The sequence below is a fragment of the Phaethon lepturus genome, unplaced genomic scaffold (assembly GCF_000687285.1).
Source record: "Phaethon lepturus isolate BGI_N335 unplaced genomic scaffold, ASM68728v1 scaffold54747, whole genome shotgun sequence".
Lineage (NCBI taxonomy): Eukaryota > Metazoa > Chordata > Aves > Phaethontiformes > Phaethontidae > Phaethon > Phaethon lepturus.
The window spans coordinates 1-9,633 of NW_010552187.1; the positions used below are offsets into that span (position 1 = coordinate 1).

A 9,633-nucleotide genomic window follows, 5' to 3' on the forward strand; every position below is an offset into this window, starting at 1 on the left:
GCGCCCGCGCCTCGGTGCCCCAGCACAACGCCTCCGGCAGCCCCGTGCACGCCAACACGCGCGTCGGCGTCTGCATAACACTGTCAACGACGACAGCTTCCCATGACTTGCCCAAATCCAACTGATTCTTTTAAAGGGCTGCTCTGGGACTCCACCTGCTTCCTCAGCTTAATTTTAATCATACCTCCTTCTGAACTAATACATCGTTATTTGCTTGAGTCTCTCTTTTTCCCATATAAATCTATACTAAATTAATAAAGCTGACAATTCATTAAGCAAAAGCAATCTTAAACCGTATTTCTAAGCCTCAGAATTCCTGTTCTATTAACTATCAGTATTAAAAAATATATTAATTGCAGTTTGGTTTTGATAAAGTCAGGGAAAAAAATATTTATTTACATCATAAATATTTTGATCTGTTACATTTATTACTGCAGTCGGTAGGATACCGTTTCCACGTTTGTTTCGTTTTGAGGGATTTAAGGTGCAAATTGGAGGAGCAGCATTCCAAACAGAATACCAGGAATAGAAATAGGCTTCCAAGCCTGTTTACAAACAGCTAATTGCCAAGAGTTAACCGCGTGCTGCGGCGAGAAGAGTGAGGAGTCCAACCCTGGAAGGCAGGTTCTTGTGTGGAAAGTCACTTCACGCCTCAATCACAGCTTCTGCCAACCACTTCAGATCTGAAGTGTGATGTTTCTCCGGTGAGAGGGTGCCATTAGCGCAAGGAGCCCTAGACGAGAACTGAGCAGCACCCAGGGAAATCACCTCGCAGGGGGAACTCCTCAGGCTTTTGTTTTTAGCCGCTTGGAAGAGCAAATTGATTGACACACACGCTCGTGGGTGTGCGCACACACACGCACGCGCTTCCTTTGCCTACTTCGATATTCAGTGACGCGCAATCAGCTTTTCAGTTAATAAGCAAAGCGTGATTTATGTCTTTGCATTAGGGTCATTAAGAGCATGGTATTAGGGTTCCACAAGCTTATTGTTTCGGCAACATAGAATAGGCTCAGGAAAGACGTATCACTGTAATTATTCATAACGCAAATCCCTAAGGATTTGAGAGCACAATCACGTTAGCATCGGGCTCTTCTTGGAATAAAGATTTTTCCCAATTTTTGGACAGTACTATTCCGCTTACTCTCAGAGACCCCACATATCCTCCACTGCTGTGACCGATGAAGTTTGCTGTCGGACATCTGAAGACAAAAGGGAACTTTCCGCCGGCGCCCCACGCCAAAGCCTCGCCTAGTACTGCCGACCACGGACGGGCGACTGGAGCGCTGCCCAGGCACCTCGGTTTAGTTTCGTTGCTCTCGCCGGCGACCCTCACAGCTCCGACTGGGATGCAGCCCGGTGTGCCGCTGCGGACGAAGAGGTGATCCTTCCCTTCCCACGCGGTGCCACGGCGAGCTCCCGGGCACGCCAACGTTTCTGCTTCTGCGCCTTCGCCCCTGCTGTTTCCCAAAGCAGCGGGCGCGGCGTTGCTGTGCAAGCCTGAGCAGGGTGCACGACCCGCGGAGTTAAGAAGAAAAGCACACGAAGTGCTGTAAGTGAGAGCGGATCTCGCGGAGCTGCAATTTCAGCTCACTCCTTTCCCCCAGCACAGGGACCAGGCACCGACGGACCGCTCGCTCGGGACAGGTACACAGCGGTGTGGAAGGTGATGGCAAGGATGGACCAAAAATGTCAACTTTCTGTTGCACTCTGGTTATGTGGTCATTTCAGACAATCTAATTCCTAAATTAACGACAGGACTAACGACTCCTGAGTAACCTGCCAGGCACAGCGAAGTTAGGACATACCGCGTGGACACAACCAAACCCGCGCAGAGGCACGCAGCGCGTAACTCCTCGCAGCGTCGTTCCAAGGCGCAGAAGCACACTCAAAAGCGCTAAGGCGATTTAAAACACAAAACGACACACACCACGACTTGAACTTTGACAGCCTTCCCCCTTCCAAGCGCATTATTCCCCGGACATTCCAGTCCCTGTGCATTACTCGTTACGATGGCACACAACACCTTCCGGCCGTTTTTTGTTCCTCAGGTATTTTCCAGTCGGACTAACAGATCTGACGCGTGACCTGCTTCCAGTTAGCAGCCTAGCAGAAAGCAGCAGGAGAGCGAGCAACACGTTATCCTATTGCCGCTATCGATCCATCAGCGATCCTGAGAGCGCGAAGGGGAGAGGCAGCTGTGGAGGCATTAAGCTACTTGACGGCAATTACTGAAAAGCAACGACAGCTCGTCCCCGTGCTCTGCCTGGTACTCCCCACTCTGGCTCCGATAGTCCTGAGAAACTTCTTCCTAAATCCACACTACGAAGTATTGCACTTGCTTTTTAGAGTATCATCACTGAAACAGGGATTCGCAGGCTCTGATGCTTTGACCTTGTCTGCTTTTACACTTCTACATTCAGATTTTAAAATTAATCATCTAATTCCAGGTAACTGCCTTTAAATTCGCCCGAATGGGACATGAATCTTGCTGAAGGAGAAATGTGGGTCTCTGTGGTGAAATAGATGAAGCACCGCTACACTCCCCATTTTGTTTCAAGACTTCGGTTGCAATTGCCTGCTCTAATTCGGGATGGGAAGCCTCCGCTATAGGGTAATTAAGCGCACGAGCGGCTCAGGAGAGCTGCCTGCCAGCACCTGGCAGTGGGATTCCCCTTCCAGAGGCACCTGCACTAAATGGTAATTCCTTCCCTCCATTTCCCACTTCACTCCCTGACGCTTCTCCCAGCAGCTCGGAGGAACAGATGGAGCAATCACCCTCCTCCTCTCCACAGCGCGGACCCCTGCTGCTACCCAGCGCCTTATGCAGTTGTAATACACATAATTAGGCAAATCAATGGACAATGCAGCATATTAGAGGAGGAGGAGTTATATCAAGGCAAAACACGAATCCCAATTTATTTACTGCAGGAAATGGGATCTTTCTGCATAATTGCCAAAAATTGCGGACACGAGACGAAAAGTAATTATAGCCCTGGCAGGTAGGGTGCCGCAATCAGGTCACTACCCAGGCTATCTGGAGTACAGCTGAGGGGAGTTTGTTCTCATCTTGATACGCAGTTGATTTATGCCTTAAACATCTCATTACCATTTATGAGTTACACTCCCAAATCTCTCACACATCCATAATTAGAGAGAACGATGTTTACTGCCATTCACCCTACCTGACTCCAGCCCGAAAATCACAACCGAAGGCTGAAAAATCCTTGTCGCCAGCAGCAGCCCTCCTCGCCCTTCACGGAAAGCCACAGCTTGCATGGCAGAGGCCACGCGCACACAGCTGCCGTCTCCTGACAAAACCGGCTGCTGAACTTTCCCCTCCCGCGGCTCCCCGGGCACGGCTTTGTTTAAGGTCAGCGCTGGCTCCGTGCTCCCTGCCCAGCCGCTTCCCTCCTCCTCCAGCAGCTCCCACCCCACGGACGGCGGCAGACGGTGCGGTCTCACCACGTCCGAGCGGCAGAATAGAGGCGCGAGAAGTAAAATATATCGACATAAAAGCGCAGGCGCGCTGCGGGCAAGCGCCCTGCGAGCAGGCGAGGTGACGAGGGGGTGATGCTCGGAGATGGGACTTCCAAGAGCAGCTTAGCACACGAGAAGAGAACAGGACAGACAACCATGGTTGTCTTCTGGAAAGAGAAGTGGTGATGAGGATGGTTCAAGCGGTGATGAGGTCTCGCAGATCCCCCTGGGCAGAGGACCGAGAGATCCGTTTTACAGAGCGCCAAGCCTTCAGACACGTCCTTTCGTTATTGTGAGAGGTTTCTGGCGTCTGATTTTGGCCAGGTTTGTCCAATTTTCAGGGGTTTAGAGGAGCGGTGACTCCAGCTGCCGGGGGTAAGAACCACAGCTCCCAAGGCACCGATGGCCTTGAGTCAGACACTCGGATACTGGTACGCAGAAAGATATTTAAGAACACATCAGAAACTCTAGATTTTAGCCTCTTGCCCTTGCTCAGCACAAGTTAGTAGCAGAGAAAGAAGTCTCTGCTGTCAGATTTGAGCTTTATTCCTTTTTGCTGCATCTCTGTGTTCCCTTTGCAAAGTCTGGACCTTCCTGAGTCAGGCCTGGGGAAAATGATCTGCAAAGAGACTCAGAACATCAACAGCAAAGAGAGGGGCTGGCCACTGAGCTCCGGGGCTTACTGGTGAGTGAGGTTACCACCTGGCTGACCTTGCCAGTTTATAAACCTCAAACTTTCTGTTGTTTTCCATGCTAATCACAAAGCAGCACTACCCGACTAAAGGAAACCTCTCCCACAGAAGTGACCGGCTGTTGGGTCAGGGCTGTCCTCCTTCATGGAGCTCTGCCAACATCTTAGTCCTCACCTAAGAGACACAGCTTTTGTTCTTGTCCTTGAGCATCCTCCAAAATATTGCCAGCTGTGCTGAATTTTATTGCAGCTTTTGTGTATAAGAAAACTAATGAAATGCAAACCAACATTACCAACCCCATTTCAGGTACGACCTAATTCAGGTCTCCAAATGCAGCATCTGTGGAAATGGTGTTGTCACTTCTCCAAAACCTAAGAATACAAAAATAGTATGATTTATGGGTACCACAATACTACAAACCCAAGTTTACTGCATCAATGCAAAATCATGCCTCACACATGCCCTCGTAGCCACAGGCTGCAGCCCACTTACCCCTAAAAAGGAGAGAAAGAGATCCATGGCAAGCTCAGAAGATACTTACAATTAGAGACTTGCTAATACAACTGACACTAATGCCATTTGTTTGTATGCTGTAACGGTGTAAGTATCACCCACTGCTGAAATACTTAAGAAAACGAGTTTGCAAGTTGGCGACCTGACGTTTCCCCGGGTGCTGCACCCTGCTCGCTGTAGAGACCCCCGCGGCGGGGGCACCGTATTTGCTCCCTGTGTAAACGACCAAGTACCATCACGGCAATTCCATATTCATTTTGTTCCCCCAGCTTATCTTCTCACAGCTCTGGAGTGCATTCTTCCTTATCTTGGAGACAAATGGCCTCCACCAAGAGCCCTGAACAGCGGAGCTATTTGTCTGTTTGACATGTGTTTCCCTGTTTGTTTTCTCCAGCCTTGAGACAGTCGGCTCAGGCTTTGACAATATTCAGCTGTGTCAAGAGCAGAAGGTTGCCTGGCCCCTTCGCTCCAGTGCTGTGAATCAATTTCTTTGCCATATTCATCATTGACCGTAGTAAATCAAGCCCAATCGATGCTTTATTCTTTTGATATACAGCAAACCCTTTACAAACTTTTCAGAAAGCTGGCTGGAATTTAAAAAAGCTGTCAAGAATTCAAAGAAATCAATTATTTAATCAATTCAGCACTGATTTTTTTCTTTGGGGAAAAAAATGAAAGGGTGGCAAGGTTCTGTGGGTTGCAGTCCCCACCAAAAAAAAGAAGAGGAAAAAAAAAAAAGAAAGGGTTATCTACTGATTGTTTCCAGTATTTCACTTGTTGCTTTTAACAACTTATTCTTAAAGCACTACATGAACGAGCGCCTCCATCTAACACGGCGCATCTCCGTTCCCTCAGAGCCAACTCCGGGACGCAAGGGACGCCCTCCCTCTGCACGCAGGCATGGCGGTGTACCACCACGCGGCCCGAGAGCACTGGGGTTCCCTTGGTTCCCGTTTAGCAGGGCCGTCACACGCGGGCAGCTCGACAGCAGGGCTCGGGGGGTGCCCCCGAGAGCACAAAAAGGTCCCCCTCCTTGGCGGGAGCAGCGCCCCAGGCAGCAGAGTCCCCAGGGGCCTCGGGCACGAACCCAGGCTGCTGCCCTTCGCTTACCCAGGGAGGTCAGCTTTCCGTACGGACGGCCAACTCCTCTGCAGAGCTGTGGGGCTGGGAAGGAGCCCTTGCCTTCGCCTGCGTCTGGAGTAGAAGGGAGGTCGGTGCTGTCCCAGTGCCAGTCTGCGGCGGCAGGACAGTAACTGGAGCCATCTTCCCATGGTCACCTCAGTCGGCTTCAGGGGAGCTCTGCACCACTGCCACGGCGTTAAGTTGGGACAAAGATGCTCTGTTGAGACAGCCTAGATCTCTAATATAAAGTTAACTGATTAACAACAAGACATTAAACAAGTTACATGTCCAACTCCATTTCATCTCTCCCCAGAGCACTTGTGTGCACCTCGGACAACACGCTTTTCCCTCCTCCAGCGAAATCCCACAGCTCTTCCCTTCTCAGGCTTAGCTCATATTCAAACTCATTTTCAAAAAAAATGTCCAGATACTGCAGTTCTGTTCCCTTCGGACTGATTACGATGATGAGCAACAAATGCCTTAAAACAAAGTATTGGCTGTGCTACAAACACGCTTGGGTGGGCAGGGTGGGGAAGGACCCCAGAAACCAGGAGAATTTTAAAACCAACAGAGTGCACGACACATGTACTGTGTTCCTCCTACATCAACCGATTTCCAGCCCAGAAAACCTGCATAAGGACAATTCCTATGGATTCATCCAAACAGCTTCTCTACATAAATTTGACACCTTACTGGAGTTCACTCCTTTCAGAACCCGCAGCAGTTTGCGGGATTGAGGGGTCAGAGCTGGGAGGGGTTTGAGTCTTTTTTGTTTTTCTCAAGCGTTTGTGATTCATGGATTTGGGAAGCCTCAGTTTTGGCTAAACAAGTTCTAGAGCTCCGCTTTTAAAAGCATCTCTGTGTGTGCTTTTTAGAGAAGCAAGGCTTCTCTTTCATACAGACGTCACCCATCCGAGCGCTCTGTGTGTGCTGGATAATGCAGCCACACGTGAAATTCTTATCACCCGATATGGAAAAAACATCCCACCCCGCCACTACAAAGGTCACATAAAATTGCTATCAATGAGTATATAAATCAACATTCATTATCAGCTCCACAACCACTAAACAGAGAGTTTTGGGAAAAGGCAACGATGAATATCAACATTGGACAAAAAGAGGAAGAAACCCGGGAAGGGGCCTCAGGGTACCACACAGCACAGCACGTTTCCGCAGGTGCGGACGTGCAGGGCAGAAGCAGAAGGAAAGACGGCACGCCGGAGTCCTGCGGGAAGCAAGCAGGCACCAGTACGCTTTCGGAGGCAGAAACAGCTCAACTACACAGCGTCTCAGAGGTGAGGACACCAATGACCTCTAAGTTATCTGTGTGCGTGCCATATTCTCATCTGGCATTTATTGTGGCATCCCATTGTATGGACACTGGAGATATTTACGTCCAAACTGCAGAGACATGATGGAAAAGGTTCACAAATGGCATAAATAAATGATGCTTTTAGGCACACAGAGGAAAGAACAAAAAGATGAACCAAAGATGTTATCCTCACTCCAGAAGAGGCAGCCAGCCCCTGAAAGTAAGCAGGTCTGCTGGAAAAAGAGGAACATTCTCCTCAGTCTGTCACAAAGTGGGGGGGATAGCTGAAGACATGGGATATTACAAATACCTATCAATTTTCACAATATGTATTTCCTAACTTTTACTAATTCAGCTTTCTCCATCCCATGTTCAGCTGAAGGAAGTTTCAGAGTTCACACCTATAATTTGGGGAGAGCTAGAGGAGGGTTACTTTTTTCCCCCCCCCCTTAAGCACATTTTTTTCCCCTCTCTGACATGTGCTGCATAATTGCAGCTGCAGTGTAGATTTTATTGCTGGCATTTAGAAGAGTAAATGCTCACTGACATGCAAGATGGAAAAGGTTCCTCCCCTGGGGAACAGAACAGAGGGACTGATTAAGTGACCGGTAGGTATTTAAGAACATAAAAAATATTGGCAGATCAGGGTTGCAGTTCTTGCTGAACAGGAGTCAGCACAGGAACAGAGCTAGCCTGCTGCTTTCCAGCAGGGTGTAGCATTGGTGAAGAATAAGTCGTTAAGCTTAGGCTTTTTAGACATCCTTCAATAGTAAAAAGGTTGAAAAGTAATCACGGCTTGCTCCTCCAGAGTCATGAATCAGGTGCTCTTGTTTTGTCAGACTCCTGAACCAAACCTGGTGGTCCATGTCCCGTCCTGCCTCCCTCCCAAATGCTTTTGTAGAGACTGAATAGCAGCATATAATTTGCAGTAGCCACTTGATTTCAAGAACTTCTCTACAGTTAACAGAAATTAGCACAAAATATTTGACTGACTGGATTATTTCAACGTTGTAATGACAAAAAGGAGCAAATGAGTTGATGAGAAAGACATTTCCTTTACTTTGTACAAAAATAGAAAATATTCATAAATTTAAAAATAATTTGTCAGCACTATTTAGACTTTAAAGTTGTAACTATTATTTCTGAAGTGGTTAGCTATAAAACATTTTAAAATTTAAAAAAATGCAGCAAAATGTCATAAACAAGTTTATACAAACATAATGAGTACATTTGTCAAGTAAATCCCAACAGCTAAATGTAACTAAAACGATACTACAAGTCATTTCAGTTGTATTTGATTAGGACATCATTCTACTACCGAATAAGCTTAACGGAAACTGTTTCTAGAAGTTTACTGAAATTACACATTCCCACATGTAGAGATCAAATCTGAGACTGTTGAATCAGAGAAGAAAAATAAAAAATCTGACTATGAGGGTATCTATCATACAGTCATATCAATTCTTTTCAAAGCTGTCTTTGTCCTCAAAACTGTCAACACAAAGAAGAAAAATACCAACTTCTTTCTGCAGCTCAGAATAGCCTTGGGAACACCTCATTATAGCAATGAGCTGTGTTGCTAGTGGGTCACACCGGGTTCCGAGATGGTGCTTTGGTCTTCATCTTCATTTGTGCTGCAAAGAAAAAGCAATGGGTTTCTCCTTGAAGACACCTCCAAGAAATTTCCCTTCCCAGTAGTATCTTTTGCAAGTCTGTCAGGTTCAGGTGCACGGTTTTCTTCTTGTTCCTGTAAAATGCAGCTTGCAGTAGCCAATCCTTCAGGCTGTTCTGAAAGTCTAATCGCAGTATGCATTTGCTTTTCTAATTCTTCTATCAGTTTTCCAGGAACAGATGTAGATTGCAAAGAACCCTTTGATTCTTCATCACTAACCTCAAATGTCGAAGTGTTTGTGCCCTGCCTTAATCCATTACAGCCAATAAGTGGAGCTGTCCTCTCCTCTTGAAGCGTGCCTTGTAAAGAATTTATTTTCCCATCTTCACTGGTTGAGGACTCTCGCTCATCTGAATCAGAGCCTTCTGTCTCAGATGATGAAGTACTGCTTGATTCTTCAGAGTCACTTGTCTCCAACTCAGAGGAAGGCAGCTGTTGCTTGGAAACTGTGCCAGCAGCTTTTAACATGCTCTCTTCCTCTTGTACCAGCACTGCTGCTGCTTCCAGCTCTTCTAGTTCAAATCCTATGTGGGACTTCGTGAGTGTGGTTTTCTGCAAGGATTCAGAGAGTGCAGCCAACTTTTTTGACCTTTAACAAAGAACAAGATATATTATTTAACTTTACAAACAGAACTTTCCCATTTGGTAATGAGAACACAAATCTTAAGCATGTCTACTATTCGCTTGGTTTGCAAACAACTTTCTTCAATTATGATTATAAAAGCAGATGCTACAGGGGAAAAAAAAAATCAAGAAATATTAATAATTACTATTATTTGGGGTAACTTTTCCAACAAGACTTGACAGCATCCCACTGAAAGTCTTCAGTGACGCTTTCAGAA

General features: G+C 47.0%; 1 protein-coding gene across 1 annotated transcript; it reads right to left on the bottom strand.

The window, feature by feature from the left end:
- Positions 1-8,698: 8,698 nt before the first annotated feature.
- Positions 8,699-9,380, bottom strand: LOC104623912 (protein SHQ1 homolog; the record flags this gene model as incomplete). The annotated part of the gene is made up of 1 exon (XM_010291133.1): positions 8,699-9,380. A coding segment is annotated over one exon (682 nt), but the record flags the coding sequence as incomplete, so codon positions are not given.
- Between the last annotated feature and the right edge of the window lie 253 nt (positions 9,381-9,633).